The sequence below is a fragment of the Astyanax mexicanus genome, chromosome 22, assembly GCF_023375975.1.
Source record: "Astyanax mexicanus isolate ESR-SI-001 chromosome 22, AstMex3_surface, whole genome shotgun sequence".
Lineage (NCBI taxonomy): Eukaryota > Metazoa > Chordata > Actinopteri > Characiformes > Acestrorhamphidae > Astyanax > Astyanax mexicanus.
The window spans coordinates 28,056,929-28,074,189 of NC_064429.1; the positions used below are offsets into that span (position 1 = coordinate 28,056,929).

The following is a 17,261-nucleotide window of genomic DNA, read 5'->3' on the forward strand; positions in this document are numbered from 1 at the left end:
GGTGAAAATCTTGATAAAAATGCATTTATTACAGTTACAAGCAATCAGCTGTCAGGACAAAGCTTGGAACATCACTTCACCATGGTTTTGTCACCTGGGAGACGGTGAACAGTGAAGAGGGTTAGCTTTTTTTTTTCTCTAAGAGCTGCAACTAAAGTGCAACTAAATTGGTGATCAAAAATAACTTGCTGACTCAAAGATGACGCACAGACATCCTATTTATAGGAAACAGCTGTAAACAGCATGAACTGAGTGTCCTGATGTGAACGAGGTTTACCTCGACGTAAAGGTAGTAGCTTGTTCTCCAGGATATCACGAGCATCTGTGCCTTCGTCCATCAGGTCCAGCTTAGTGATCACACCAATTGTCCTCAGACCTGTGACATAGGATATATGATTTGTATTTGAGTAAAAAAATAGCCTATAAATGCATTATATTCTAGCAGTATAATATTACTACACTCATTGAGAAATAAAATAACACACACAGAAGGAGATTTTGGAATGTATAATTGAAAGGAGGCTCTAGTATCCTGCGCTGCTAAATCTAGCCTGGATACAAGATGTGATTGTTCATGCTTGGGCATGGAGGAATACAGGTTCCATATGGCACTCTGTAGAACATTTACCGTATTTCACGGACTATAAGGCGCACCATATTATAAGGAGCACTATCAATAAATGTCTATTTTCTAGTCTATTTTTATCCATAAGACGCAATGAATGATAAAATGCACATTAAGCGACAACAGTAAGGAACAAGGGTGTCGCACAGTAATCTACAGTAATCTCTTCTCTCACGAAAATGTTTTATTTGGATGAGTAAATCGCTTCCGTTCATTTACAGTAAGCTTAGACTTCCGATATTTTCAACAGCACGATTAGCAGCAGCGCTAGCTGCGGTTAGCAGCACTTAGCGCTAGTAAATGCCATCCGACAGCACTACACTGAGGAATTCTGAGTGTTCTGGTAAGCTAGCCTTGTTAAAACACAGTAAACATGAACAATACAGTCCAAAATACTCACCTCTGAACGGCAGAAGAGCTAATGCTGCGGTTAGCAGCTAATGCTAATACTACTCCAGCATCTGTGCTGGAGAAACTGTGCCAAAACTCCTGTATAACGCTGCACTTCAGCATAAGGAGCAGCAAATTAAAGGGCACTGTCATTTTTTAGAAAAATTAAAGGATTTGAAGTGCGCCTTACAATGTGAAAAATACGGTACCCAAAGATACTGCAGCAGGGTCTGTAGATCCTGCTCTAAGTTCATTGCTTGTTGAAGCTGAAGTCCCACAAGCTAGTCTAATATATACTTAACTTATATTAAATCTGGTGACTGTGCAAATGAAAGTAATGTTGCAATATGGCAGAGTCATGGAAAACCCTGCAGTTTGTGGGAGAGCATTATCCTGCTGAAAAATATTATAGTTGGAAGCTGACCTTATTCTTTCAGCACATACTGTTGCTGAACCTAAACCTGCAGACCAACTGCAGCATCAACCCTACATCATTTACTTACTTACTTATCCAGGTGGCGACTATTTTTTGGACAGGCAGTGTAGCATACATTTTCCGTTCTAAACATCCAGTAAATCTAACCGTTTCCAAGACAAGTGACCACTTAGGACTTGCAGTCTCAACCGATTTGGATCACAACCCACAGACAGACAGACATGACCTTAAACACTGACTGTGTTAAGACTGTGTTAAGTTTAGCTCACACCTTGAGGGTCCACTTCCTTGGCGATCTTGAGGGCGTCTGAGTTGGCGAGGTCAGAGTTGGCAGGAGAGACGGCCAGCAGCAGGCAGTTTTCCTTGGTAACGAACTGCATGAGCATGTCTTTGATCTGGAACTCGATATCAGACGGCTGGTCTCCAACTGGCACTTTTGTCATGCCAGGCAAGTCCACCAGAGTGAGATTCAGGACTGGAAGGGAAGAAACGAGGAGGTTAAAAACGCTTTGAGAGAATGCTGTGATAGAAATTGCATTTTACAATTGATGTTTAATCTAGCATTCATCCATGTTTAACTTCCACTAAGGTTTCACCAAATGTAGTTTCATTAAAGCTTAAGTGAATACATATGTTTACTGTACTTGCGGCTGAATTGCATCTCTTGTTTGTCTCTTGCCATCTCTAAAAATAACAGTACCGTTAGTTGACTGAGTAATGGGATACTTATCCACCACCAACACTAATTGCATGTTTAGCCACTGTATGTGCCATTTATAAAATTGATCAAATATAAATGCACCCAATACAGCTAGGTGGCGGATAGATTACATATTTGATCACTTATTACTTTTTAAGGAGATGGTCTGAGACAAACTTGAAAAAAAAAAAAAGAATTAACCAATAGAAATGCTCAAATATGCATTGGATTGAAACCATTTTACTTTAACTTACACTAAAAGCAAGCAATCTTTTCTCAGTTTTTGAGATATGAGGTTTTACATGAGAGCAATATGCTGTATATGAAGTCATGCCAAAAGTAATGTATACATACACAGCTCTGGAAAAAATTAAGAGACCACTTTAGTTTCTAAATCAGTTTCTCTAATATTGCTATTTATAGGTTTATGTTTGAGTAAAATGAACATTGTTGTTTTATTCTATAAACTACAAACAACATTTCTCCCAAATTTAAAAATAAAATTATTGTCATTAACAGCATTTATTTGCAGAAAATGAGAAATGGCTGAAAAGATGCAGAGCTTTCAGACCTCAAATAATGCAAAGAAAACAAGAGTTCATATTCATAAAGTTTTAAGAGTTTAGAAATCAATATTTGGTGGAATAATCCTGGTTTTTAATCACAGTTTTCATGCATCTTGGCATGTTCTCCTCCACCAGTCTTACACACTGCTTTTGGATAACTTTATGTCACTCCTGGTGCAAAAATTCAAGCAGTTCAGCTTGGTTTGATGGCTTGTGATCATTTATCTTTCTGTTGATTATATTCCATAGTTTTTTTTTTATTTGGTAAAATCAAAGAAACTAAATTTTAAGTGGGCTCTTTTTTATTTTTATTTTAAGAGCCACCTAAATGCTTCAGAATATTTTGGTTTCTTTAACACTTTTAAGTTACAACATGATTTTTGATGTGTTCCTTTATAGTCTGAATCACTTCAGTATTCATTTATAATGCAGGAAATAAATAAAAACGCTAAATGAGACTTTTAATGACATTTAATAAGAGATATACAGGACACAGTAAAGGCATTAAAAGGCTCAACATAGGATTACACCACAGCTTATATGTGTATCAGGATTTACCATGAGGCGAGTAGACTCTCAGGTTGATGGGTACTGGAGAGATGCCCTTGTTCTGCCCAGTGATGCGGTCAGTCTCAGCCTCGATCTCCTGGCGCACTTCATCAAAATCAGTGAACTTCTTTCCTTTGCAGTGCAGGAACTCGGCATACTCTACAAATCAATCAGGATTTCATACGTGAACATTATTAATAGAACAATGGCTGAAGCTAAAGCTCAGTGCTAAAGGTCAGTGCTTCTTATGTGAAGAAAAAAAAATCTATCTATTATTAAAACTGGGCCTCCACAACAGTAGATAACAATCCCAGATAACAGCAGGAAGTTCTGAGTTATTGTTACCTGTGGGGCAGTTGATGAGCTGCAGCACCAGGGGGCGGCGAGTGACAATGCCAGAGCCTCGGGGCAGGAAATCCCTGAAAAGAGAGGAAATCAGAGGTCAGTTCCTCGTTTTAAATGCAGTAGTCATGGCTATAGACATATATGTGCATATCAGACACAGTAATTAATATTAATATGATATAAAAGGCTAGTGGACGTTGTTATATTTGATTGACTGATTTAATTGACTACCATGCAAATATTTTCTTGTACAAAAATAGATAATTAAATATTGATTCACTATGATTGTTAACTGCTAAAAAAAAGAACAGTGTGAGACCAGCTGTCTGAAAACTGAAGCCAATGCACAGGTGGACCACGCAACATGACAATGACCCAAAACAATTTCAGTAAATGTATAAGAGGATGACTTACAAGAAAAAAATCTGTTAGAGTTCTGAAATAGCCAAGTCAAAGTCTGAATCTAGATCATTTTGAGATGCTGAGGGGTCACTTACTGAAGGCAGCCCTTCCAGTGAATGCATTTAGCTATTTTAAGGTGCACCTATTGCTAACACAGATGTGCAAACGCACCACAGAGACATACTGCCCATAGAATAGTACTATTTGGAGCAGATAAACAATGCACACAATGCAAACCTTCTGGACCATGTTTAATGACATATAAAGCCCCCAGCATTGAGCTGAGGAGCAGTAGAGCTGCGAAAGTTCTCTGGAATGATGGTGCTCCATTGCTCCATCCAATACCGGTACTTTTGGAGATGAGCTGAATAGTTAGGAAGAGGTTGGGGTGGTAATCATCTAACACACCAACCTCAATAATGCTTTTAACCTTACTAATGCTTTAGTGTAATCACTAAAGGCTTTAATCAATGCTTTAATGCTCACAGCAATATTTTTAAATACTTCCCCAAACAGTAGAGACAGTTACTCAACAAACAATAAAAGCAAAAATAGTTTTAATACACTTGCTTTCAGATTAAACAAAATAAATGAGGAAGCATCTCAACACTTTTGTCCATATAGTGTACCTTGATTTCAGGGTTGTCTGAAAGTCCTATTCTATTGGAATTACTTCTCTTCAGGTTCTAGACCAGCAGGTGTGTCCACAAGCATTTAGACATAAAATGTATGGTAAAACTGCTACTGTACTGCTCTAAAACATAAAAAAATATATATTATATTTATTTTAATATGAATTGTCAGTATATTACCAGCAGTTATGATAATATAGTGTATGGTTGTACCAGAGAGGAGTGTTCGTAACAACTAAGTTTAGAAGTGCCTCCTAACACCATCCATCATGTGTATGTGTTAGTGTGTGTGTAGGTGGTGTCATGCAGATGGTGCTGAGAAAATAAAGATGATATAATTTATCTGTGTTGTATCGTTGTCGTATATCCTGGTCACGGCACACTGTGCCGTTCTGCAGGCACACACTGCACTGCGGTACTGAAGTGTGAGCTCCCCGGCACTGACAACTATATCCAATTTTCACAAACTCACTCACTCACTGTCCCACACAGACACACACACACACATACACACACGCACATACACACACGCTCGCAATTTCACAGCAAAGCCCTTCAGCACTTCTGACTGGAGCTGTTATTCTGATGAGATTCATTCAAATGCTTTGATGTCACTCTGATTTAATTTCAATGCTCGACCCATAATGCAGCTCAGTCGTATTAAAGTCCACTATTATTAAACACTTAACCACAGTTCTGCCTTCTGCTTCATATTATGTATTTGTTAATTTGTCTGCTTTTACCCTTAATTAAATAAATGGAAGTGTTGAATTGCGCAGCATGTAATAAAATTATTAATAGAACACAGTCATTTAAAGAATATTATTAGCACTTCCATGTTTCTACACTTACTGTCACAGAGCAGATAGTATTTGAGCTGTGGGTCATTCATTCTCAGCACGGCAGTGACTGAGTGGTGTTTTAAACACCTCAGTTTCACTGCTGGACTGAAAACAGTCCACCATCCAGAATTATCTAGCTAACAGAGACCTGATTGCAGCATTCTGGGCAGCCTCTTGCGGGCAAAGTCCTGTGCAGCAACTTATAGAGTCTAATAGAGTGGTGAGTGAGTGGACACTGTGTTTAAAAACTCCAGCAGCACTGCTGTGGCTAATCCACTTGTGTCTGACACACACCATGGTATGATTGACTACCACAGAAATATTTAGACAATTATACACAGATTCACTATGAGTGTTAATTGTTAAAAAAGAAACAATGTGAAATCATCTGTCTGAAATCTGAAGTCAATGCACATGTGGACCATGCAACATGACAATGACCCAAAACTTTAAATTCCAGTCTTGTCCAATCAACAAGAGAATGGTTTATATAAAAAAATAGATTTTAAGTTCTGGAACGGTCAAATCAAAGCCTGGATCTTGATCCTATTGAGATGCTGAGGGGTCATTAACTATTTATGCAAGATACACTTACTGTATATACACAATATGTCCAAATTTTTGTGGACACCTCTTCTGGTGAATGTTTTCAGATATTTAAGGTGGGCCTATTGCAAACACAGATGTGCAAATGCGCATAAATAGCTTGTCTATTCACCACAAAGAGATACTGCCAATAGAATAGTACTCTCTGGAACCATGCCTAATGCCCATGCCTGAGCTAGAGGATTATAAAGCCCCTTAGGCCCTTTAGAAGTGGAATTGTGGAACTTCTATGAAATAATGGTGCTCCATCACTCCATCCTATACTTATTGAGATGAGCTGGAGAGTTGGGGTGAGGATGGATCAGACTGCTGGTGTTTCACTGATGGACTGACAATAGCCCACCAGCCAGAAATATCCAACCAACAGTTGCTTGAGGGCAGCATCCTGTTGGTAGCATCTTGTGTGAAACGTCCAGTGGCCACTGATGAAGGACAAGAGGATGATCTACATGACTTTACATCTACAGGATGGAGCAGCTACAGTATATATGAGTGTCTAATAGAGTGGAGTGACAGTCAGTGATTAAACACAGTGTTTAAAAACTCCAGCAGCACTGCTGCTGTATCTGATCCATTTGTCTGACAAACACACACCACCACCATGCCAACCAGTGTCACTGCAGTGGTAGGAACGACCCACCACCCAAATAATGACCTAAAAAATAAACAAATTACTGTAATAAAAAGGCTGTTACTGAGCATTGTATGTTTAGATTGGCGGCAATCCCATTTAAACCCACTACAACTACAAGCAAAGCAGCCCATTTCCCTCCTTGAAAACTAACAACAGCACCCATTTTCCTGCCAGTCAAAGGGCCTGATTGTGTGAGAAGAGCATGACAGACTCTGCAGTGTACACACAGCGCTCACAGTGTGAACAGCATGGAGCCGGGAGCTGTGGTCACTCCGAACCTGAGGGGCACAATGGAGAGCCAGAAGAACGAGAGGAACGAGAGGAGAGAGCATGGAACGTCATGCCGTTACAGCATGGACCTCTGGATGCTCTCGATTTGGGCTAAGAGCTCATACCGTAGCGCTGCTCCAGGAGGGCACAAAGCCCTCTGTGTTGGGGGTGTAGGGTGTAGGGTGGTGGGGGGGACTAGAATCTGGTGGCCCGTATGAACCATATGTTTCTAAAGGGGGGTTGGGAGAGGGGGCTGTTCTCGCTTTATAAAGGCTACTCTGTGAGCAGAACTGCAAACGTCCTTGCAATTCTCCAGGGACTGGAACCAGCAACTTACTGGTTATTAATGAATGAGTAAGCCTCTTCTGATTAGCTGGGTTCTGGGGTGGGTGCAGCTGAGGCCATGCCATTATGGAGTAAGGTGGTTTTTTTTTTATGTTTTTAAATGGTCAAGGAAGCACCTCTCTGAATATTCTCTCTCCTTCAACAGTTAAAATAAGATAATCATAAGATGGTTTCTGGACATTTTACAAAAAAATAAGAGGTGCAAGTATCATTTTCCATAAGATACAAAATGGTAAATTACCAATATTTCACATTTTATTCTGGCACCACTGCTAGTAATGTAATTTATTTTTTTCAATTTATACATATTCTCTTTGCAAAATCACAACTATTCTTTTCCTTTTAAGTTGCTTTCTTTCCCCAGAAAACAAAATTACAGTGACATATTGTCAAACTTTGCTGGAAATAAACTGTACAATACATTTTTAGGTGCACAGAAACCCTTAAGAGAACTGTCCTTGGTCCTGAAACCACAAAACATTAAGAGGTCTGTTCTGGTTAATGGGTCGTCAAGAATCCAGTCACGTAACACGACTCCATTAAGGGCAATAATGAGACTAAATGATACAAAATTAACAAATTAACTAGGATTCCCATATCACTTGTAATGTTCCCTGCACTAGTTGTTTAAGGACAAGCGCATACGCCTCCTCTGATACATTTAAAATCAGCTATATCTCTTTACCTACTGCACAAAATCCAGCATCACTATAGGCTCGGATGAAAGGATTCCTAGCACTGATACATTACATTAGCCCAACATGAGCATGTGCTGGTTAGCATCAACACTGGAATGTGATGGACAGAGCCATAGGCAATTGTGCTGATGGTGAATCAGCATGACCAGGGATTTGACTCGAACTCACAATCCTCAGGCCACAGTGCCAGCATCTTTTTTTTTTTAAACCATCCATCCATCCATCCATCTTATCTACTTTTTTCTGTTTAGGGTTGGGATGGAGCCTATAGCTAGAATCATTGGGTGCAAGGCTGAAATACCCCTGGGCAGAATGTCAATACATGGCAGGGTAGCATGTACAACCTTTCACTTTTAAACTCATAACTAAGGGCCAATATCACATGACCAATGAGATGGTGACCTGAGTGGGGTTCAATCCAACAACCCCAGGATCCTGGAGCTGTTTGACACATGTACTGCCTGCATGCAGTGCCACCATGCTGCTTTTTGTATATTAACATGTGACTGAAAGATTTTGACAAAAAAAAAAGACTATAATATTACATCAATGTCGGTTCCAGTCTGGACTAGTGTATAAGTCTTCACCCTCCTAGTATTAAGTGCATTTTATTATTATTATTATTATTATTATTATTATTATTATTAGTAGTAGTAGTAGTAGTAGTAGTATTAGATGGAGCCCTAATGAATGGGTGGGGTAACTGACGTCCTTAATTGTGAAGAAAATGGAATAAAAAAGAAAGAAAAAAAAATAATGTTTGATCCACTCTTAAACTTATTTAAGTTCATGCACACTAAACTACATTTGCAATTTTACAAAAACATACTGTCAAATACTGCGCTGCAAAATCCTTATTTTTACTTTAATTTTTACCTTTTTTACTTTTTGGCATAATTTTAACATGTCAGCTTAGGACTTTATTCCATATATTTCAAATAACTTGGTCTAAAATATTTTTACATTTACATCTTTTGAATCTTTAAAATGACTTACCTTCTAATATAAATGTTTTTAGCCGTACAGTGACAATATGCACACTAATGAATCAAAAGAGGAAGTCTGTGTTGCCATTATGTCACGTGACAAATTCTAAATTGTAAAGAAAATGTGATGAAAAAAAGAAAAGAAATACTGTTTGATGCACTCTTAAACTGTCACATACTGTCACATACTGTGCTGCAAAATCCTTATATCTCCATTTTTGCTATTTTCACATTTTGGCATCATTTTAGTCAGCCAAGGACTTTATTCCAAAACAGCTTGTTATACAATATTTCTATATTTACATCTATTGAAGTTAAAAGGGATTTTGCCTTCTAATATAAATGTTTTTGGCCTTGCAGTGACAATATGCACACTAATGAGTCAGAAGATGAAGCCTGTTCATCTCATGCGTTGCCATTCTGTCACGTGATCCCATAAACGCTTGCAGGGTCATCCCATCCTATCCCAGCCCCCTCCCCACACCATCCCTACCCCCATCAGCACCCAGCACCACCACCTCCTCATCTGCTGCGCAGACACTGAGCTGCACTGATCCAGCAGAATAACAATCACGGTGGTCACGTCAAAGCACGTCTTTAAAACAATAGAGTTGATGAAAGGTCAAACATCTGAAGGACGGGGGAGATATAGAGGATACTGAACAAAACGGTGCTGATGCTGAGCTACGCCCAGTGTGGGCTTATAAACCAGTCAGGCAGAGAGCAATTCATATTTCTGACCGGTTTCCAACAGTTTATTCATCACCCCTAAAACCAACCATCTATTAAACGTTAATAACACTACCAGTAACGTCTAAATAAGGTGGGTTACTAGTTCTGGTGCTCTTTCTACAGACTGGCTGTGTTTTTTTAAGCCAAAATAGCATCTATAAACCAGTTGGATCGTATAAATAAAAAAAAGAAAAACATATCATTATTACTAATATTATTAATAATATTATTGAATTAGCCTAATTACTATAAACCAACAGAGGGAATGTGCTGGAGATCCCCTGAATACTACCATCCTTTCACGGAATTTCACGGTGCTGTGAATTCTGGGTAATGTATTTCTTTTATTATTTTTTTTTAGAACGTAGAACGTTTTTTTTAACGTATTTATTGCAATTAAATAGCGTATAATGTTTTTTTCCCTAAAATTAATTACACTGTCATTTTAATGTAACCCTAAATCTACTATATTATATATTATTATATATTATATATATATTAAATACGTGTTGGCTTATATAGGCGTTATGGTGGTCTTAGAACCACCACCACTACTGCACCCAATCTATTTATTTATTTATTTATTTATTATTTATTGTCACGTATCAGATTAAGCTAGCTACATTAGTGCAATAGTGCATTAGTGCATTTTACTATAATATTCATAGGTTAACTTGCCACAGAGCAGTATGTGGCAGGTTTCCAGCTCCAAAAATGAGCAGGCATTCACTGCATTCTTTAGTCTATGGTTCCTGGGGTTAGGTAGGGAAATTACTGTGTTTATAAACATATAATAAAACACAAGAAGCCCTATGCCTCGTCATACACGTTAGCTATATTCTCCCTTTCTAGACTGGTATGGTATCATATGCATAAGCATCTCAACCTGGACTGAAAAATGAATGAAGCAATTGACCAATCAGCTCCTCACTATAATTTTAGATTACATAGTGTTGCAAAAAAAAAAAAAGCAATGGACCATTTTCATGATGGACCATTCAGCCCAACAGCATCCTCAACCAAGCCACTCCAGCCTATCTATGCATCACTTACTTCCCAACGAAGTTCTCCAAAACCGAGCTTTTCCCAGCACTCTGACCCCCAACCACAGCGATCTGGGGCAGGTCCAGGTTCGCATTCTGCCCGATCGCAGAGAAGGCGTCCTGCAGTTTGTTCACCAGAGGAATCAGATCCTCCATTCCCCGGTTCCCCATCTTCTTCACTGAGGAAGGTTCTGCTGCTTCACGGTGAACAACAGAAAAACCAGCCTCTGCAGAGCCCCTCCTCTCAGGACCCTCTCAGTGCAGACCACCGCAGCAGTGATCGTCCTTTTTTTTAGGTTTTCATAGGATCTCCGTCCTGCAGGAGCTCGGTATCCTCCCTGGTCCTCTCTCTCCACCGCGGCTGCTGAGGAGAATCTGCACCCTGACCGAGAGCTGCTGCAGGTTGTAGCGATGCCCGTTTACACCGCTGGGGGCGCAGCGTGCAACGCTTTGACTGTAGAGATTTCTGGGTAATGTAGTTTTTTTGGCCCGCCACCACCCCACTATGATAGGAAAATATTATAATGTTATTTTTTTCTTGTGCAGAACACAAAACAGGACTGTAATATTTTAACATAAACTCTATATTTAAAATTAAATTCAAATAACTAAAATACTTTATTGATTTTATTGCATTGTTTGTTTTGTATTTGATATTTTGTTTTTTAATTTCACAAACCAACCCTGACGTCATACCCTAATGTCTTGAGTTGCTGTGTTTTTTTATAGTGCAGTAGATGAGGCTAAGCTACTGTTTCATTGGCTGGTAAACTTTTTCATTTGGTGGTTTATGATCTATTCTGGTGGACAACAGGCCTCAGTAACTATGTGCAATAAAACATGGAAAACAGAAAATACATGATGTATATTGTAATGGACACAGGGTCTGAAAGGGTTAAGACTTTATTGTTATTAGTTATACACTGAGGAAGGATAGGGACATAAGCAAACATGAACCTTGGACATAGTTAAGTAGAGAAACACTAAATATTGGTTTTAGTAATGCTTGGGAGAGAAGGTAAATTAATAAAAAAATAATAATAATAATAATAATAATTCTTATTATTATTATGAATTACATGAATGAATTAAAAAAAAACCTACATTACCCCAATCCTGTAATCCTGTGCCCCAGTGGTGTAAATAGGTATCAGTACAACCAGACTTAGTCTACAGATCTGGCTTTATAGCCAATTAACTCTAATAAATTCAACAAATTATTGCAAAAGAACTACATTTCCCAGATTCTAGTGGTACAAATGGTGTACAACGTAGGTGTTTTATTCATATTCTCAGAAATACTTAAAATGATATGAAAATTTACACAGGAAAGTTTTTAACTGTTAATTTATAATCAGCTAATAATTATTTAGAACGTAATTAGTTCAATTAATAAAAATGCATTAGCAAAATGTCCCCAATAGTCTTTTATTCAGATTCATGGCTTTTCTGTAGTTGAATCAAAATTAAATAACCTTTATAAACAAAATAATTTCAACTTAATTATTTTTAATACTAATACTATTAATTTAAGTAATAAGAAACACATAACCCAAATGTTGTTTTGTGTTGGAATTGTGGTTGAAAAAATTTATCTGGGACTTCATTGTGCACTAGACTAATCCTATAACTTATCTTTTACTTTATTTTTTTATTTTATTGGTTTATTCCTTTTAACTTGGGCATTTTGGTTTGACTTAACTTTCAATCTGGTGTTATTATACAAAAAAAGTCCTGCCCACAGATTTATACTGGTGTAACTTTCAATTTTCATACTAGAGAAGAAATCCTTAATCCTTTATATTCAAAATATGAGTTTAATTGTAAATTTTAAAGAGTTCTTTATTTTACCCTGGAAAGTGTTGTAAAGATGAAAAACCCTGGGTGTCTTGGTAAATAACTCACAGACACAAAGTTGAAGTGATTATATGAACTTTTATTTATTTTAATAACAGGTCCAAAGTTGATGGGGAGAGGATTGGTGGAAAGAGGGATGGGAGAGAGTGGGAAGATGGTGGGGAGAGGGGAAGAGATGATGGGGAGCGTGGGGAGGGCGAAGGTGAAGAGAAGATGGATTATTTATGTTATTTACACTGATTAGATTATTTACATTATTTACATCATTCATTCTTTATACAAATATATAATAATATTATTAATATACAATGATAATATACAATAGTAACCAATTTATCTGTCAGGGTTACTTGGGGGTGGGGTAAGGGGGAGTGATGCTGGAGCCTATCCCAACTGGCATCAGGCAGATGTATATATCTATATAGGTTTATATAGAGGATGAGAGTGAGTAGGGAGAGTGGATGCATGCATGTGGGTATACATGTATGTTTGTGTGTAGAGTCTGCTCTATTCTGTCCATGCTTTCTTTTTTGCTTTCTGCTGCTATTTCTCTCTTCCTCCTCCTCCTTATAGGAAAGCAACAGAAGATGTGTTGCAGCCATCCTCTCTGTACGGAAAAAGTTACAAAAACACAGGATAAAGTAAGACATGGTGTAAAATCCACTGACACAGATATCCCATAGAGATGCATGGCCAATATAATTCCATTATTACAATACGTGAAGATACTGTATGGGCTCGTGCATCTTCACAGGGACCACAGACATATTTTGGGGGATATGGGTTCAATATAATATTAAAATACTTATAACTGCATCTTTTGGTAAAATACAGAAACAAGGTATGACTTGTTGTATATAGAAGTAACTTCACATGCTTTCCACCCTTTAATATGGCTAAAAAAAATTTCACACAAGAATCCACACAGTTCTTGAGTTTATGGTTCTATGGTTTACTTAAGAACCCCTTTTCTAACCATTTTTAAAGAGTATACTAATTTGTATATTTGTGTGTAGCTTTATTTAACTGAACTATGACCTTTGGTTTGGGAGATGTTTTAAAAGTCTCCCTTTTGGCTCTCGCAGTCCGTCCTGTCTTCCCCAACACCTGAACCTCCACTGCATCCTTCAGGTCATCCTCATCCTATAAGGGAAAGAGACAAATTAATATTAAATGAGATACAGTAAACGGGACATACTTGAAACAAACTGTAACAAGCTAATAGTGATTTAACACACTTCTACAGCTGACAGCAGTTTTTCGCCCCAAACTCTTACCTGAGGAGCTGGCACTGGCTCACACTCAGGATTTGTGTCCTGAAACTTCTGCCTCTGAAGGGGGTCTGCCTCTCCAACCAGCAGCAAAGGTGACCTAATTTAGAAAGAGAAAAGTTGAGTTGTTGAGTGTATTTTTTTAAGGACCTGCCCTGCATGTTGAGGGTAGGTGTGGGCAGATCTGTGGTCCGTTGGGCACACTAAAAGAAATTATTAGTCCCACGGTGGGGGAAATTTTAATTGTTATGTCAGCCAAAAAATATGTGTGTTGCTTTAACTCTGACCTGTAGTTCGGGAGCTGCCTCAAACATCTCTCCATCACAGGATTGGTGGAAAAAGGGTGAGGAAAGAATGAAAGAAAATAATTGAAAAATATATAATATATAAAATAATGTAAATATAAAAAATAGAATAAATATAATACAATATTAATATATTATAAATATGTTAATAATAACAATTATAATAATAAAAAAATGTATAAATAAATTACAATTTATATATTATATACATATATACAATGAATTATATAAATATATATACTGAACTATATATATATATATATATATATATATATATATATATATATGCATCTATGTATGTATGTAAATGTGTGAAAATGTGTATGCATGTATATATATGTGTTTTTATGTGTGTATGTATGTGTATCTATTATGCCCATGCTTCTCTGCTGCTGTCTGCCACCCTCCTCGTCCTCCTCACAGGGAAGCAGCAGCAGAAGAACTGAAGCCATCCTCTCTGCATGGAAAAAGTTACATAAACACAGGATAACGTAAGACAATGTATAAAACCCATTCAAAATTTAATACAACTAAAAAAATCCACACACAAATCCACACAGTTCTTTGAGTTTTATGGTTCTATAAACCTTTACTAACCGTTTTTAAAGAGTGAACTCTTGTGTCTCCCTGGATGGATGATGGCTCTTGGTGGAGTGTGGGGGCGAGGTCTGTTGTACGTGCTTCCTGGCACTGTCCAAGACAACAGTAAAATAAATCCTTTATTAGTCCCACAGTGGGGGAACCTATTAATTGCTTTATCACCAAAAAAAGTGTGCTGCTTTAACTCTGACCTGTAGTTCGGGAGCTGGCTCCAACACCTCTCCATCACAGACCTGCCTTCCATCGTCCTCCACATCAGAGTCCATGACATTCACAGGCTGGAAGAAACATAGGTGAAGAAATTAATGGGGTTCTAAAGAACTATAGATGAGACGGATGGGTGAGGGGGCTGCAATGCACTGCAGGGGTGGGCAGGTACAGTTCTATGCACTGTTTAAAGATATTATGTTAAAGATTTTCAGGCAGGCGTTTCTACAGACAAGCTGTATTCAAATCAGCTAAACCTAGTCAGAGCCACTAATATGGCAATAGCAACAACAATAAACAGACTGTGGCAAAATAATGTTTGTTTGTCATCTATTAAACACTGGTGCTTAATTCTTTTTTGTGTGCTATTAGCAAATCTTTTCGTTTGTTTGTTTGTTAGTTTGTTTGTTGTTTGTTGAGATTGATTAATGTGCTATTTTCCTGTACATTGTAATTACTTTAAAACCAATAAAACATTAAATAACAAAAAAAAATACAAAACACAACTCAGGGTTATATATTGTTTGTGTTGTATTGCTGTACTGTGAACAAATCGAGTCTTCTGAAGTAAGGTTACTGGGTGTGGGTATGTAGGTAGGTATAAGTTTAATAGAGACTTACATTAAAAGGCGAAGTGCAACAAGAAGAATCTTCTGGAACATCGCACTCCGCCTGAAAAACACACAGATACAGATACATACAGTTAATGGTGCTCCAGATCTAGCTTGTTCTAGTGCTATGTTGAATATTTCTGATGGTGAATTTGGTTAAAAAAAAATAGAGAAATTTCTACTAACCTCTAGGGTGTAAACCCCGAAAAAACGCCGCCAGGCCATACCAGACCGCGGGGGGTCGGGCCCACACCGGCTTTTTAACCTGAAAAATAAAAATAAAATAGAATTAGTAACAATACAACACAGATAACAGGTAAATTATACTATAATTATAAGACAATACAGATAATTAAACAGTTAATATAGAACAATAAAGTGGTTTTAGTCGCTGAAAGATGGAGTCCTCCTCGGTGAAAAGCTGCTGCTGCGCTCGGGTTCAGAAAAATTGAATAAAAACAACAATCGAATCTTCGGGCTAAATGACGCCTCGCGCTGCACTTACGCTGGACTTACGTACGTACGTAAGTTTTTTTTTTTTGCAGGAAATAAATAATATCTAAAAAAATTATATTATAAAATTATATAAAATTATATACGTAAGTGTATAACTTATATATAATATACAGATACATATATCTAATATATAAATTATATAATACAGTTGCTTGCAGTCATACAATAGGCACTATTATATGAAACATATAATATTATAGAAATAGTATATAATAATATTTACCTAAAACGTATTTTGTATTGCTATTATATACATTTTTATTTTAAATGTATATATAAAAAACTTCATACATATGGTGGGACAATTATGGAAATGTATATAATAAACCATATTATGAACCATAAAATATGATCTCGTAAAAAGCTACATAAAACGTATTGTTAAAACTACTACTACGACTACTACAAAAACTACTACAAATACTACTACTACTACTACTTCTACTACTACTACTACTACTACTACTACTACTACTACTAATAATAATAATAATAATAATAATAATAATAATAATAATAATAATGTGGCTGCACAATTACAAATTAGTATTTATAAAATAAAACAAATAAAATAAAAATATATAAATATAAATATGTATAATATTGTTATTTGAGACCAGCAGAAGTATCAAGTGATTACATGTAAATTAAATGCATAAAAGATGTTTTATAAAGTTTTTTTTTTTACAGTCATTTTTTTGTATAATTTATTGGAGTTTATTAGGCTGCCCTAATAGCGCTTTCTTGCATATTCGAGTCTTTAACATAGATTGAGCCCAATTGTCTATGAGAATAGACATTAATTAGCCAATGGAACAGTATCTTAGCCCCGCCCACACCATTGAAAACGTTCAAATCTGCACAATGAAAGTGCAGCATGGAAGCATCCCAGCTAGTGGGGCAGAGTAAACACTTTTTCCCCATCGTTTTTTTTCTGCTTTAGGAACCATTTGTGAAATCGTTAGTTGTGAAAGTTATATTACAATAAAATAATGATAAAACGTGAGTCCACTGCAATAAACATAAGAAAATATAAATTATATATTTGATTATTATTTACTTTTGTATTATTTAATTCATTTATTTACAGAAT

The 17,261-nt window shown here is 36.9% G+C and overlaps 1 protein-coding gene across 6 annotated transcripts in view; it reads right to left on the minus strand.

The window, feature by feature from the left end:
• Positions 1 to 11,208, minus strand: part of dnm1b (dynamin 1b) — a 43,215-nt gene extending 32,007 nt beyond the window's left edge. For 4 of the 6 annotated variants that reach the window (XM_022667446.2, XM_022667451.2, XM_022667449.2 and 1 more), the window contains exons 1-5: positions 10,812 to 11,208; positions 3,612 to 3,685; positions 3,276 to 3,425; positions 1,723 to 1,926; positions 278 to 376 (exon numbers count right to left, since the gene is read on the minus strand). In XM_022667446.2, coding sequence (XP_022523167.1) covers positions 278 to 376; positions 1,723 to 1,926; positions 3,276 to 3,425; positions 3,612 to 3,685; positions 10,812 to 10,972 — 688 coding nt within the window. In that variant the 5' untranslated portion in view covers positions 10,973 to 11,208. The remainder of the gene's footprint in view (positions 1 to 277; positions 377 to 1,722; positions 1,927 to 3,275; positions 3,426 to 3,611; positions 3,686 to 10,811) is intronic. The other 2 variants (XM_049470554.1, XM_049470555.1) reach the window with 1 other exon arrangement.
• Positions 11,209 to 17,261: the final 6,053 nt, after the last annotated feature.